The sequence below is a fragment of the Muscardinus avellanarius genome (genome assembly GCF_963383645.1).
Source record: "Muscardinus avellanarius genome assembly, chromosome: 16".
NCBI lineage: Eukaryota > Metazoa > Chordata > Mammalia > Rodentia > Gliridae > Muscardinus > Muscardinus avellanarius.
In genome coordinates, this window is record NC_137802.1 from 45061443 (window position 1) to 45076960 (window position 15518).

The 15518-nt window shown below is 52.6% G+C and overlaps 1 protein-coding gene and 1 pseudogene across 2 annotated transcripts; both read right to left on the bottom strand.

Annotated features, from left to right (window-relative positions):
* Positions 1 to 4141: 4141 nt before the first annotated feature.
* On the bottom strand, positions 4142 to 5473 carry LOC308275685 (survival of motor neuron protein-like; annotated as a pseudogene). The gene is made up of 2 exons: positions 4663 to 5473; positions 4142 to 4233 (listed from the first exon to the last, which is right to left on the bottom strand). The product of its transcript is annotated as a survival of motor neuron protein-like (transcript).
* A 4635-nt stretch (positions 5474 to 10108) lies between these two features.
* On the bottom strand, positions 10109 to 14425 carry TMEM92 (transmembrane protein 92; the record flags this gene model as incomplete). Its single annotated transcript, XM_080714042.1, has 8 exons — positions 10109 to 10258; positions 10458 to 10653; positions 10811 to 10885; positions 11636 to 11701; positions 11923 to 11927; positions 12037 to 12064; positions 13056 to 13093; positions 14342 to 14425. 8 exons carry the CDS (start codon positions 14423 to 14425, stop codon positions 10109 to 10111), a joined length of 642 nt encoding a protein of 213 aa, XP_080570168.1.
* Positions 14426 to 15518: the final 1093 nt, after the last annotated feature.

A 15518-nucleotide genomic window follows, 5' to 3' on the forward strand; every position in this document is an offset into this window, starting at 1 on the left:
TAGTGAGATCTTGTTTCCAAACAAACAAACAAACAAACAAACAAACAAACAAAATGGGTTGCGGGTATAGCTCAGAGGTAGAATGCCCTTGGGTCCAATCCCTAGTACCCCCCACCCACACAAAATCACTTAGTTAACACAGTTCAAATGAATAAAATTAAAAATATAGCTGAGCATGGTGGCTCATGCCTATAATCTCAACAACTTGGGAGGCTTGAGGTAGGAACTGGAATTTCAAGACCAGCTTGGACAATTTAGTGAGACCTTGTCTCAAATTAAAAAGGGCATCTAAGCGTGGTGACACACACCTATAATTCCAATACTTGAGGGGCTGAGACAGGAGGCCCACAGGTTCAAGGCTAGCACACTGTAACTTAGCAAGACCCTGTTTGAAATAAAATGAGAAATGAGGAAGGAATGAAAGCCAGGCATGGTGGTGCACACTTGTGATCCCAGCATTTGGGAGGCTGAGGCAGGAGGATCGGGGTTCACAGATACTACTTAGTGAGGCCCTTTGCAACTCAGTGAGACCCTGTTTCAAAACAAAGAATAAATAATAGGGCTGGGGGTATAGCTTGAAGAAAGAATGCCCCTGGGTTCCATCCCCATTTCTGCAAAAGAAGAAGGAGGAGAAGGAGGAGGAGGGGGGGGGAGAAGGAGGAGAAGGAGGAGAAGGAGAAGAAGGAGGAGGAGGAGGAGGAGAAGGAGGAGGAGGAGGAGGAGGAAGAGGAGAAGGAGGAGGAGGAGGAGGAGAAAGAGGAGGAAGAGGAGGAGGAGAAGGAGGAGGAGGAGGAGGCGGAGGAGGAAGAAGAAAAAGAAGAAGAAGAAGAAGAAGAAGAAGAAGAAGAAGAAGAAGAAGAAGAAGAAGAAGAAGCAGAAGCAGCAGAAGCAGCACAACAAACAACTGGAGATGTAGTTGCTCCAGTGGTAGAACCCACCCCTTCCCCAAGGTTCAATTTGTAGTACGGCCCAAAAGAAAAAGCTAGAATACAATCCTGCCCCAAGGCTCAGCAGGATGATTTCCGAGGCTGAGTCCTCCCATCTCTGGTGTGAGCGGAGCCTGTCCCTTAGCTACAGGTCAGATGTCCTCAGGCGAGGAGGGAAGACCCATGTCTCTACATCCATCACTGCAGTAGAGCTGCTGCGAATTCCCTTCCCCGGCTCCCACATTACTGCTGTTTAAACACACTGCAACCCGAGGAAAGCCATAAACTGCCTTTTATTGGGCATTAGGAGCAAAGGCTCAGAACATAACCTACATTTGCTCAAACGACATTTGCAGCATAAAAAGCCCTTGAACCTGGAGGCAGGAAACTGGTGTGTGTGTGTGTGTGTGTGTGTGTGTGTGTGTGTGGTACCGGGGATTGAACCCAGGGGCATTCTACAGCCCTATTTTTATTTTGAAACAGGGTCTCACTAAGTTGCAAAGGGCCTCTCTAAATTGCTGAGGTGGGCCTTGAACCTTGATATCGTCTCAGTTTCCCAAGTCCTGGGATTACAGGAACACCACCACACCCAGCTTGGGTTACATCTTGTAGCAGCTGATAGCTCTGTCTTACATAGAGTATCAAAATCAGGAAACTGGCATGGGTACAAAGTCTGTTGTTTAGAGTCATTTTATCACATTGGAAAATTCATGTAAGTACCACAGCAATTAAGACACAAAGCTGTTCCATCTCCACAACACCCACTCCTCCCAGGCTGACTACTAACTGCCTCTGTCACTTTGAAGAGACTGAGTTCACTGGGCGTGATGGCGCAGGCTTGGAATCCCAGCACTTGGGAGGCTGACACAGAAGAATCCAGGCTCACGGACAGCCTCGGTTACTTAGTGAGGTCCCTTGCAACTCAGTGAGACCCTGTTTCAAAAATAAAGAATAAAAAATAGGGCTGGGGGTGGAGCTCGAAGGTAGAATGACCCTGGGTCCCATCCCCCAGACCACAAGAGAGAGAGACTTAGTCCTCTGCCCAGCATCCACCTCTTTCAGTCTTGCGATGTCGGACAAGTGACTTTATTTTTCAGTTGTCAATCATAATGAGACAAGGTTGTACTGCACTGGCATTTCTCCCAAATTTCTATGGGATGATGTGACTTCAAGTTCTCACAGAGATCATAAGAAGAACAATGGTGTTTTATGGTGAAGTAAAATAGGGAAAGGCTGGCTTTCCCTATAGGGAAAGGTGTCTTCATCGTGAATTCTCAGCTCCTTGATATGCTCAGGCGACTTCGTCTCTCATTGTGAGATGCCTATCTCTTCAGAATTTTCCAAATTTATTTGAACATGGACTGTCTTTTCTGCCATTTATTTATTTATTTATTTATTTATTTATTTATTTATTTATTTTTTGCAATACTGGATATGGAACCCAGGGGTATTCTACCTCCAATACACCCCAGCCCTATTTTTTATTCTTTATTATGAAACAGGGTCTCATTTAGGTAACTGAGGACCTCACTAAGTAGCTGAGGCTGTCTGCAAACTGTGATCCTCCTGTCTCAGCCTCCCAAATGCTGGGATTACAAGCGTGCGCCATCATGCTCAGCCTTTTCTGCCCTTTAAAAATACCTTGTGGTGTCGGGCTACTTAGTGAGGCCCTCTGCAACTCAGTGAGATCCTGTATCAAGATAAAGAATAAAAAATAGGGCCGAGGGTGTAACTTGGAGGTGGAATGCCCCTGAGTTCTATCCCCAGTACCGCAACAAACAAACAAAACAAAACAAAACAAAAAACACCTTGCCGGGCATGGTGGCACATACTTGTAATCCCAGTACTTGAGAGGCTGACAGGAAGATGGTAGCTTTGAGGTCAGCCTTGGTAAATTAGCAAGACCCTGTTGCAAAATAAAAAATAAAAAGGCTTGGGTGGCTGGGCGTGGTGGCACAGGCTTGTAATCCCCACCCTTGGAAGGCAGAGACAGGAGGATCGCGCAGGTTTGAAGCCAGCCGTGCTGGCTTAAGAGACCCTGTTTCCAAATTTAAAAAAATATATATATATAAAATAGGTCTGGGAGTGTAGCCTGGAGGTAAAAGGGCTTCCAGGAACCCCAGTACCACACACACACAAAAAGGCTTGGGTGTAGACTGGGTGTAGCTTGGGTGTAGCTTGGGTGTAGAATGTCCCTAGGTTCATTCCCTGGTACTGCTATCAAATTCTTTAGGTTCAATCCCAATCCTGTTACCAAGTCTCTGCCCCAATTTGCCAAATCAAATAATTGGGACAAGTCTTTGGGAAGAAGAAAAAAGAGATGTATTGATTTGCCAGCAAATCGGAGAAACCAGTGAACTTCAGTGTTCAGGAACCAGCCCTGGTTCTCCCTGAACCGGGGACTCAGGTTCCTCTGCGGTGTCCTATTGGAAGGTGCAGTCATGTTTACGTCTACCCTGAGTCAGTTCTTATTCAGACCCACCGGCCAGCAGCGTCAACCCGTCAACCCACGTCATGTTGTGTTATCAGAAGGGACACAGTTCATGTCTGGGTCTTCCTTGAGTCAGTTCAGATCCATAGGTGCCAGGTCAGTAAACAGATAAGAACATAGGGTCTGATAACAGGGGGTGAAGGACGGGAGAGAACAAAGGAGGAAAAATGTCAGCTGTCAGCTTTGAAACATCATCTGTCAGCGGCCTGGGTGACTGGTTGGAGGCAGACCCCAGGCCTGAGGGCAGCCGGATACCTGGGGTGTTTGTGGAGCCGGATAAGTTAATTTCCTGGGCATTCCTCCTGCAGGACCTGTTGGGCTTTGCTTTTTTTTTTTTTTTTTTTTTTCTTTTCTTTTCTTTTCTGGTACTGGGGCTTGAACCCAGGTAAAGGTGTCAAGTCCCTGTCCCCGAGGAAACTTGGGCCCAGTGAGAGGCACCAGGAACACATAGTGCCTAAATAAATAATGTGAGTTTAGGCACTGAGACATGCTGCAAAGAAAAGAAAATAGGATAGTGATAGGATGGGGCCGGAGGAGTGACGGGGGGGACCAGAGGGGGTGCTTCCTGCAGTTGGTCAAAGAGGGCTTCCTGGAGGGGAGGACTGACCTGGGGCTGGAATGAGAAGATGGCAGCCCATGTGAAGATACATGGACCAGGGAGACGTGGAAGGGCTGATTTCAAGCAGAAAAGCCCTCAAGGCCCCGAGCCAGGCTGAGACCTGGGCTAGTCCAGGCACTGAGAGAAGGCAGCTGTGGCCGGGATGCAGTGGGAAGGGATGATGCTGGAGGGGGAGCAGGGGCCAGGCCTCGCCAGGCCTGCAGGCCACAGACAGGTTTGGAATTTGTCTCGGGTACCATGGGCAACTATTGGAGGATCTTTTCTTTAATTATTTAAAACCAAAGACAGTTATAAAAAGGCTTAACGTACTAAGAAAGTTACAATCACACAGAGGCACTCAATCACTGACTGTTCCCTAAAAACACCTTGCTGGGTACGTAGGTGGGGAACACACACAGTGAGGGGGGAATAGAGATGGAGGCGCCGCCTCACTGAACAGCCACAAAGACATCCATGAAGACAGTGGTGAGACTTCCGTTCACGCCAACCAGGGATCACCAGAACACCGCTCTCCTGGGGAGAGAGCTGAGCCGATTGAAGGACACCGTATGCATTACTCCTTAATTGAAATATGGGGATCTCTCTTCTTTTTGATTTTTGTCTGAAAGTCATATAATAGCCAGTACGATAGCCTCCCACGGAGCAGAAGATCAACAAGCTCCCCAAAACAGCAGCAGCATCGGGAGAGTCTTCACATATGAAAGGTGGCGGGAGACTTGCGAGCAATCCAGAAGGAAATGGGGGGCAGCCAGCATGACAGCAAGCGGGGTGGTGGAGGTGGAGGTGGTGGTGGGCCACTGAATTTTAGACCTGGCTTTCCTGGTCCCAAATCCTGACCCTGGCATTGGGGGTGGTAGAGGAAGAAAAGACTTCCACGGAGTAGCTTTTGACTTGATATTATTTGGTTTCTTTCCAGGAGATTTGGAGTTCTCACTTTGATCTGTTGAAACCTGACTTTCGTTTTCATTCTCCCGGGGCATTCTGCTGTGTGTTATTAGCTACTTCAGAGTTTGGGGAAAGCAGATCAGACAGATTTTGCTCCTCTCTACTTCCAAATCCAGTGTAAACCACAACACAGGTTTCTCTCTTAAAATCAACAGAAGCGATGGTAGCTGGGTAAACACAGCCGTCTTCCGACCACAGAGCGGAACATTTGTCACCAACTTTTCACTGTTTCAAGGGAGTTGTGGTCTTCGTCTTCTGGCTTTTATTCTTCTTGGCATGTTTTCTTCTAGGCATGCCCTGTGGCTTATCTGCAGGTTCACAAATGTCACCATTCTTTAGAGCATGCTTAAAGGAAGCCACAGCTTTATTGTAAGCTTTAATCAATGCCCTATCGTCCCAAATATCAGAATCATCACTCTGGCCCTTGCTACTCCAGAACAGCACCCAGTTTTCCTGCTCCGGCTCTGGGACACCGTCACCACCCATCGCCATGGTGAGCCCTCCAGCCCAGGAGTCTCTTGGAGGTTCTTAAGCAAGGAGATGCAGTATTTTATGCTTTGGAAAGCACTCCTCAAGTGCAGTGCACAGGATGAACTGCAGAAGGCAGGATGGAGACCCCTCACGGAGCAGAATCCGGCTAGGATGATGAGCTGGAAATGGGCCAGAAATGGGCCGCTTGGTGTAGACTATGCTAGAGAAATGGTGAGCTGGGCTGGGGGTGCACACTTGTAATCCTAGTACTTAGGAGGCTGAGTCAGGAGGATTGCAGGTTCGAGGACAGCCTCAGCAACCTGGCAAGACCCTGTTTCAAAACAAAAAAATAAAATAGGGCTGGGGATGTAGCTAAGAGGTAGAATGCTCCCGGGTTCAATCCCTAGTACCACAGAGTGGAAGGGTGAAAAGTGGCCATGGGTCTATTTTGGAGGTGGGATTGGCCAGGATAAAGGGGTGAAAGAGAAATCAGAATATAGTAACTTTTTATTTATTAATTTTTGTGGTGCTGGGGGTTGAACCCAGGGGCATTCTACTTCAGAGATATACTCCCAGATCTATCTATCTATCTATCTATCTATTTATCTATCTATCTATCTATCTAATTTTATTTTGTAGTACTGGAGATTGAATCCAGGTGTGTTCTACCTCTGAGGTATACCACCCAGCCCTATTTTATTTTTTATTGGTGTGAGTTTTTCAAGAGGTGAACAGTGGCCATGTGTGTCAAATGTCAAGGAGAGGTGAGGCCTTTCAAAGGTGGACCTTTGGCTTCTGCAAAATGTAGGTAATTATTGAGCTGGACTAGAACCAGGGACATTCTACCTCTGATCTATGCTCCCAACCATATAATTTTTTTTTCAGTGCTCAGGATGGAACCCAGGGGCATTCTACCTCCAAGCTACACCTCAGCCCTATTTTTTATTTTGAAACAGGATCTCACTGAACTGCAAAAGGCCGCACTAAATAGCTGAGGCTGTCTGAGAACCTTTGATCCTCCCGTCTCAGCCTCCCAAGTACTGGGATTACAAGTGTGCACCACCACACCTGGCTCCCAACCATATTTTATTTTTTTTTATTTTGAAACAGGTTTCACTAAGTTGCAGAGGGCCGTGCTGAATTGCTGATACTGGCCTCTCGTCTGGGGTCTGCCTGTCTCTGCCTCCCAAGTACTAGGATTATAGGCTTGCACCACCACATCCAGCTTTGAGGCACTCTTTGCTGCTAATCGGACTGCATGTGATGGCAGATTTCCTTCCTTCCTTCTTCCCTTTTTTCCTTCCTTTCTCGGGTGAATTCTCACTCACCAGGAAATTACTTATCCGCCCTCCCAGCCAGGCAGGCCTCAGCTCTCGGCTTCTCCTTCTATCCCCACCCAGCGCCATCGTGAGCCCTGCGGGCTTCACATGTTCCTCCCATGTCAGGCAGCGGTCCAGGCTCTCCCATAGAAAAACCCATGACTACTCTCCCCTGGGCTACATACGAGTCATGTATGAGCCACGCGTCTGAGGTGGCTCATACATGACTTCACACACTGGAAAGGTCACATCCCTTCCACTATCCCCAAAGGTGAGCAGGAGAGCCACAGACGTGGTCACTCTGGCCATAGCAGGGCTGAAAACATCTCAATTGCCGTGAATCCAAGTTCACAAGGTGAAGCATCACATAATTTTAAAACTGCCTATAGACAAATCCCAGTAAATAAATCTCTTAAATTCGCAAAGGTGAGGCTTATTCACTGAAAAAAAAAATACAGACAATGCCAGAGTACACAAAATCAAAATCTATTCTGCCCACACACTGGTTGTTGGTGTCAACAACTAGTATGTGTGATGAGTGTGGTTTGGTTCATATCCTCCTCCTCCTCCTCCTCCTCCTCCTCCTCCTCCTCCTCCTCCTCCTCCTCCTTCTTTTTTTTCTTTTGTTTTTTGTGGTACTGGAGATTGAACCCAGGGTTATTCTACCTCCAAGCTACACTCCCAGCCCTGGATTTTATTATTTATTTTTTTATTTACTATTTAAATTTTATTCTCTTTTTGTGTGTGTATGGTAGTGGGGTGGAACCCAGGGGCTTTTCTACCTCCGGGCTACACTCCCAGATCTATTTTATATTTTATTTGGAAATAGGGTCTCACTAAGTTGCTGAGAGCCTCCCTAAGTAGCTGAGGCTGGCTTCGAACCTGTGTGATCCTCCTGTCTCAGCCTCCCAAGTGCTGGGATTACAAGTGTGTGCCACCACGCCTGGCTTTTATTCCCCATTTTGAAACAAGGTCTCACTAAGTTGTAGAAACCTCACTAAGAAGCTGAGGCTGGCCTGGAACCTGTGATCCTCCTGTCTCAACATCTCAAGAACTGGGATTATAATCACATGCCACCATGCCTGGCTTGGTCCTTCTGACTTATATATTTGCAAAGAAAAAAAAAAGTACACATCTACAGCATTTAAAATGTAGGGACATTTTACAAATCAAGGCTATTGTTCTGCAACTCGTGTTTCTCTATAACAATTCATCGTGCGCACTGTGCCAGGTCACCCACAGAACCCCTTCTTACAGGTGGCCTGACACTCAGTGTGGATGCACTGGGTTTATTTCAGTACAATGGCTGTGGACAATCTTTGTGCCCCCCACCCTCTCCCTGACACACTGTGGCAATAGACATCCCTGTGACATTTGTGGTACAAGCTGGTTCCTAGAATTCAAATTGCTACATCACATGCATTTGACCTGTTCCTGGTACCAGCCCAGGAATATGCACCCCGTGCACAGTAGGAGCTTTATAAGTATCTGGGACATGAATAGTGCTGTCACCCTCTAGAAACATCACATCCCTTCCACTCCACCAACAGTGACCAGGGGAGCAACAAAAAAAGTCACTGCTATCATGGGTCTTGCTATACTAGGCTTTCGGATGGCCTCTCCAGGGCGCTCTGCTGTTGCTGGGGAGGAGATATTAAAGGCCCTAGGCCATCATCAATGACAGGAAAGTAACTTCCCTGTCCAGGTCTCCAAGGTCACTGCTCCACCTCCTCCTCCTCTAGGGGTGGGCACTTGGCAGTGAGGACCACTCCAGCTCTGGAGCTAACTGAAGCTAGGTGCATGGGTGCACAGGTGCACAGCAGCTGCCCCAGCCCAGCCCCTGAACCTGCAGGGAAACTCCCACTCGGCCAGGCCACCACCTCTGGCACTATCTCCTGGCACCTGCTGTTCTCCCTGTGGTCCCTGCCTCCCTCAGGCACTCCCACCCAGGTGATCTCCATTCCTGGCAGCTTTGGGGAGGCCTGTGCCATCCTGCCACCGCTGGTCCTGGCACCTACCTGATACCTTATCAGGAGAGGCCCTGACTTTGCCTGGTGACAAGGCTGGCACTGAACTGTTGGGGTGCAGGACAAAGGCAAAGGCCAGGGGAGGTGCCTTTCCTGTCGGAGGCCGAGACACTGGCACCAGCATCTCCCTCACTGCGCACAGCCAGGCTCGTGGCCCCTCTGGGACTAAGCCCAGCAAAGCCCCTCTGTGCAGCAGGGCAGGGGAGAATTTTGCTCCTCTCCGGGGTTTACTCTTGCAGGTGGGGCAGGGTCTGCCATCTCCTCCTCTCCAGGAAATTCCAGGCTGGCCCTATTCCACAAATACCCCACCCGGCTGCTCTCCCTCCTCCCTGCTTCCAGGTCGTCTCTGAATCTCACTAGTCATGGTGAGGTGAGTGTTATGTGTTGGCTGAGCCCCAGGTCTCCCAGGAGAAGCTGGAGAGGATGGGATGAGGCCATTTCCAGGTCTTAAGCAGCCAGAGCCCTCAAGGAACCGGAGGGTGAAGCAGACGTGCGTGGACGGATCGTCCTCTCAGACTGACAACCATGGACTCGCCGAGGAGTCTCTGTTGGGGGGATTCTGGTACAGGGACCTCCCCCTGCATCCCCCCAACAGTGCCTGAGTCCACCCCTCCACCCCTGCCTCCTCACACGGCCAGCAGCAGACTCAGCCACAGCTAGAAAGTTAGTGAGTGCATGTGCTTTGTGTGTGCGCTGGATTGGTACAACGGGGTCTTCTCTATGCAGGCAAGTTGGAAGGTGGCTCAGAGCCTGCCCAGCCCACCCTCCCAAGGATACAGAAATGCCTCAGTAATAACTCTGAGCAAGCTGTCCAGTCATGATGAATGTTTTTTCGGTACTGGGGATGGAACCCAGGGGCATTCTACCTCTGAGATACACCCTCAGCCCAATTTTTTATTCTTTACTTTGAAACAGGGTCTCATTGAGTTGTGGAGGGCCTCACTGAGTATTTGAGGCTGGCGACAAACTTGCAATCCTCCTGTCTCAGCCTCCCAAGTACTGGAGTTACAAGCAAGTACCAGCACTCCCGGCTACAGTCATGATTCGCATGCCTCCAGTGATGGGGTCTCTCTACTCCACAGAGCAGCCCGGTCCACTGCAGGAACCTCCAACTGTTAACAGTTTCCTCCTGGCAGCTTCTAACTTGGGGCACAGGGTGTGTGTGTGGGAATATTGTCACCCCAGCTTAGCTCTCAGGACAAGAGGCAGCTGGGGAAAATGGGGGCAGGAAAAGTAATAAATTAAACCCAAGAAGGACCAGCTATGTGGCAGGAAGGGTGGGGAATTCCAGGAGTCCCAGAAGGAAGCCTCTAGCTTGCTGCAGGAGGCACTGGGGAGGCTGTGGCTCCAAAGGCAGGGTTGTCAACGCCCCTCGGTGCTCCAGCGTGGTCTTCAGGCCTGAGGCTGTAGGGAGGCGGTGGCTCCATGGGAACCAGGCTCTGGATGGGCTTCAGAATAACCTACAGGAAAAAGTGAATTTGGTCTTCACAGTGTCTGGCCTGGTCACCCACCCAGGCAGGGTACAAAGCTGGAGAAAGAGACCTCGCCGGATCCCAGGAGCCCGAGACCCTCCCCTGACCCTGCTGCTTTAACCAGCTGTACCACGGGGAGGGGCAGCCAGCCAGGGAGCAAGTTAGGGATTGGGGCCGAGAGACTCACCTCACTGTAGGGTGGGGGGGGCTCAGAGGTAGTTGTCCAGACACTCTCTAGAGGGACAACAGCAGGCGGATCGGGGGGCCCCTGGTGATCCATGGCAGGGTCCTGCACCGGCTGAATGCAGCTGCGACAGAAGCGCTTAGCCAGGGCACAGATGCACATGAGAGGCACCATGATGAGGAAGATGATGACGAAGATCCTGGGGAAAGGGACCATCAGCATCTCCCTGAGAGCCAGGCTGCCCGCCACACTCCCCTCCCTCCTCCACCTCCTCCCCTTGGCAGGATGCCAGCCCCGTCCCGTGTGGACCCGGCCCCTCTGTGGACAGTGCCCAAAGGAGCTGGCCCTGGGCTCACCTAAAGGGGCCAGAGAAGAAACTGGCCCCCTGGCAGCAGATGTTACCGCAGCATGTGACTCCTTGGGAGCAAATTCTGTTCAGGAGCAAAGAAAGGGTGAGAGAGAGCTGCTAGCACCGAAGGGGGAAAGGCAGAAGGATCTCAGCCCCCCAACTCCCAATGCCCCTCCACTCAAGGCTCGAGCCATCAGGTCCCACTCCGGGCTGAGTGGGGGGAGCTGTGTCAGGACTCAGGACCTGGGTTCCGGTCTCCTCTCACGACTGCCTTGTGCACATGTGTGCCAAGTTACTGCTCCTTACTGGGCCTCACTTTCCCCATCTGTGAAGTGGGTGGGATGAATATCCTGGCAACACCACTGGGCAGGTAAAGGGCCTGAACACTGCAGTAGCTAGACCATCTCTCATTTGACTCAGAGGCCACCTAGAGAAGCCAAGTGGAGTGTCCAGGAGATACCCCTCCAGGGCACCCAGGGAGTACCGGATGGGAGGGAACGGGGCATCTGGAACACCCCGACCTGAGCTGACAGAAACACTTTTCTGCATAGATATCCTCAGTCCAGCTCCTCCCCGCTGTGCTCAGAGGTCTCGGGATTTATACACGAGGGTCAGCACTGTCTGCCCTCTATCCTGGGACTTCGCTGGGGACTGAGACTGCAGTCAGGTCTGGGATGAGGCGGGTGACCTGCCACCCCCAGGAGGACATCCCCCGTGGCTGGCTGGTGGAGCAAGGGTGGGGTGGGCCTCCCTCTCTGGTGGGGTGGATGATGGGTAAACTGCCCCCCCAGGAAGGCAGGCAGGGCGGGCTTTGGGTGGTCCCTCCCCTCACCTCCCCAGATTGGAAGTCACAGCCAAAGTCCCAGACTTACGAGGGAACAACACACTGGGGTTCAGTCTGTGGAGGAGAAGAGGCAGAGGTCAGGGCTCATAAACAGCAGCATGGGGTCGCCTCGCAGACGCTGCACGGCCTGCAGGGGTTTAACTCAGCCTCTCCATTCCTCCACCGTGTCCAGCCCTGGCTGGCAGGCACCCCCTCCTCTCCCCACTACCTCCAGCACCTGCATCGCCCCAGGTCTGGAAGCCCACTCCTCCACGCGCACCCCACTCTCTACTCACAGCACCTGTGGCCCAAGAACCAGTCACTTTTCACATGGCTGCCCTGCCCCAGCCACTCAGGACGTGGTGGGCAGGAAGACTCTGGCCATATTGCAAGTCTGATCACCTACCAACCTTGCTGGTCACCTCCTTCAGGGGCTTCCTAGGGTATGGACCCCAGAGAGCAGCCTGAGCCCCCCTCTTCCACTTCCTGGTCCCCTCACCTTCCCTTGCAAACACACCCTCTGGAAGTTCCCTAAACACACAATTTCCCCGCCAGAGGCCCCGGTTCTTTCTTCAGGTTCCTGCTGGGGAATTCCTAGCTCTGTAAGCCAGGAGTCCCCCTTCTCTCCACTTCCCTTCCAGCTCCTCCCTGACTGCTTTTTCTTAGGAGCAAGTACACGCCCAAGTCTTCGTGAGGACACTCCTCCCGGGTGTCTCCAAGGCTGGCTTTGCGCTCCCTCTCCCTCTCCCACTCCCCAGCCAGCACCCCTTCCCCCTCAGCGCCCCGAGCTTTCCTCCACAGTCCTTATCAACAGCTGGCATAGTATATGTTTTACTTTCCCTTGTTAACTCTCTGCCCAGGAGATTGTCAGCTTCCCCTGGGCAAGGATTTTTGTCTGTTTTTAATCATTGCTTAAAAAAAAAAAAAAACCAACAGTCAAAATAACTGTGGAAGGAATGAAATGTGTGTTCAATGATTACCCGGTTTCATTTCATCCACTCTGCTCCCAGACAGTCGGGGAGGGATGGAGGTGCAGGGACATACAAAATGAAGGGGTTACCAATCACCCAGCCCTAGCCACCTGGACAAACCACCAGTGCTCAAAAATAGGAAGTCAGCTCTGGTAAGACCGCCATTATCTCTATACCTTTACTTAAAATAACTAAAATAGTAGCCCAGTGTGGTAGCACCTGTCTCTAATTCCAGCTACTCAAGAGGCTGAGGCGGGACGACTGCAAGTTTGAGGTCAGCTTGGGCAATTTAGCAAGACCTTGTCTCTAAACTTTGAAAAGGGGCTGGGGAAGTAGCTCAGCAGTAAAGCACTCCCCTAGCAGGTGTGAGGTCTGCAAATAATAATAAAGCTGATAGTAAGCTAGCATTTCATTTGCTAATCACATCATAAAGATAAGAGTACCAAAGATACCCTTACCTCAGTCTCCGGCTGAGCACCTTTACATAAGCTCTGTCCTTTAGGGGACAAGAGAAGGAGCCCTTTGCAGGGTGGCCCAGAGTAGGTGTGAATCCACACAGCGTGAAAGGGTGACTAGGGAGTTGGAGACAGACCAAGGGGCCAGAGCCTCAGCTGAGCTCCCACCCTGTAGATCTGTCTCTCCTCCCTCTCCTGGACCCCAACTAAGAAGTGACAGAAAATTAACAGGTCTCATGAGTTAGTCCCAATTCTTGTTTAGGAGAGGGAGGAGCCCCTCTCTCAGATGCTCCTCATTTTAATCAGGGATGGTCTTGTCCGGGACCATTCCCAGCCTGAGTTTCATGAAGCCTCAGGAGGATGGATGTCCGGCAACCTCAGCTCAATCGCTCTGAATGGAGAGTTGGCAGCACCCACTCCCAGAGTTTTGCAGAGCAATCGACCAGTGGGTGCTCAGCCCAGTGCCGACACACACACCCCCACACTGATGGGAAGGAACACCATGCTTCCCTAGCCCAGGCCACAGCGGGCGGTGGCAGAGCAGACTGCTGCTCCCAGGCAGGGGACTTCCCTCCAGCTCTTCAACGGAAGTAAGTTAAAAAATACCTGTCCTGCCCCCCCACCCCCCACCAGTTTGCAAGATGATCTGCCATGGGGCCTGGACAGTCCTCCCCTGTCACCTGTAGAGTTTACACGGAAGCAACAGGGAGCCGAGGGAGTGCTCAAACCTGCCTTCCTCCCAGAGTCGCCACATCTCTGAGGTCACCCCAGCTTTGGTCAGGCAGCCAGGTCAAAGGCTACTATCGGCTAGAATTCTACCACCACCCTACAAGATCCGGGAGAGACCCCTCTTCCCCCAGCACACAGGAACAGTCCCAGAAAGGACTGGGACACCCCCAAGGTCACCCAGCCCTGGAGGAACAGGGCTGGGGAGACACCTGGCCCACAAGTCTAGGACTCAGGCCCAGCTTCCTGACTCAGAGGGGATGGAGCTGGAAGCACAAGTCAAGGCTAAGATGGGGGGTCAAAGTCTCCAGCGAGAGGCCCAAGGTGTCAGAGGCGCAGTTCGTGGCTACATCCCACTACACATACACCCCCCCCCCCCCCCCCCCCGCCATCTGAAGGAGCCAGGCTCCCTCAGGGCCTCCGAGGCTGTCCCCCCTCCACCCCAAGGCAAAAGAGAAAGGAACTTGCTAACTTCGTGTGGTCACAGGAAGTCCTGACAATGGAAGGTGGTGACCAGGCTTCAAAGGCAGGCCCCAGCCCCCCAAAAACCTCAACAGTCTTACCTCCCAGGCGCTCACCCGCTGGAGGCCAGCCAGGAGGCTGAGCAGCAAGGCGGGCGCCAGGCCGGGGACCCAGGCGTCCGGCATCCTTGGCATGGGGACCCCAGAGCTTCCGTGTGTATGGGAGGAGGGGAGAGGCGGGACCGCGACCTCTCCCACTTCTCTCCACCTATGGGGCCCCGCCTCGGGATGGGGGCGGAGCCGACGCACCTGGGCCGGGCCAGACTTGGGGCAGGGAGGGGGAGGGGAGAGAAAGTCTTGCCTGGGGTTTGGGACTTGGGAGGTAGACGAGAGTCATTGATTTTAAGAATGTGTGGGGTCAGCCCAAGACTCCAAATCCTCTGCCCCTGGTTCCAAGACTTATGGGAGGGTACTGCCCCTGGCCGGGCATCGGAGAGGGGATGCCGGCAGAGGGGTCTGTCGCTAGAAGTCCCTTCTCATCTGGACGTCTAGGCAGTGGTTGAAGGGAGGAGAAGCTACGGCCTGAATGGATCGCGGGGGGCCATCTATGAGGGGGTCACTGTTGTGGTTTGTCCAAGAGAGAAGGGAGGGGGAAGGCGGCCTGGCGGATTTCAAAGTAGCCTAAGATTCCCGTCGGGGGAAAGGAAGAGCTGGGGCGTAGTGTGGCTACGTTCGTGTCTTCCTTGCTGGACGCCCCGGGGGAGGTATACATTTTCTCTCTGCCTACTGGGGAAATTATGGCCAGAGAGTTAAAGACTGGTCCCCCGGGCCGGCGGCCGGGGCCAGGGCAGCGGGGCGGGCTGCAGGCGAGCAGGCCCCCAGGGGTTCCTGGAAGTCGCGGCCGGAGCGGGCCGGGCTGGAGCTGCGGGTGTCCGACCCCTGGGGGGCGGCCGCGCCCAGCCCTCGAGGCTCGCGGCGCGGACGGAGTCCGACCGCCAGGTGGCAGCATCGCCCACGCGGGCCCGAGCCCCAGGCGCGCGGGCTGGACCCGGGCGGGGACGGGGCCCTCGAGCCCTCCCCACCGAGCTCCCGGCGAGCGGGGTGGGGGAGGCGGTGAGCTGCCGGGGTGGAGGTGGAGAGAAGGGCCTGAGCCCAGGGAGGGCGCTGTGCGCAGTGGGTGGGCGCTGCGACCGCCTGGGAAAGGGGACGCGGAGCCCAGGGAGGCCCGGCCCCAACGAGTTGTGAGTTGTCCGCCAGCCCCTTGGCCTCGCCCCAATAT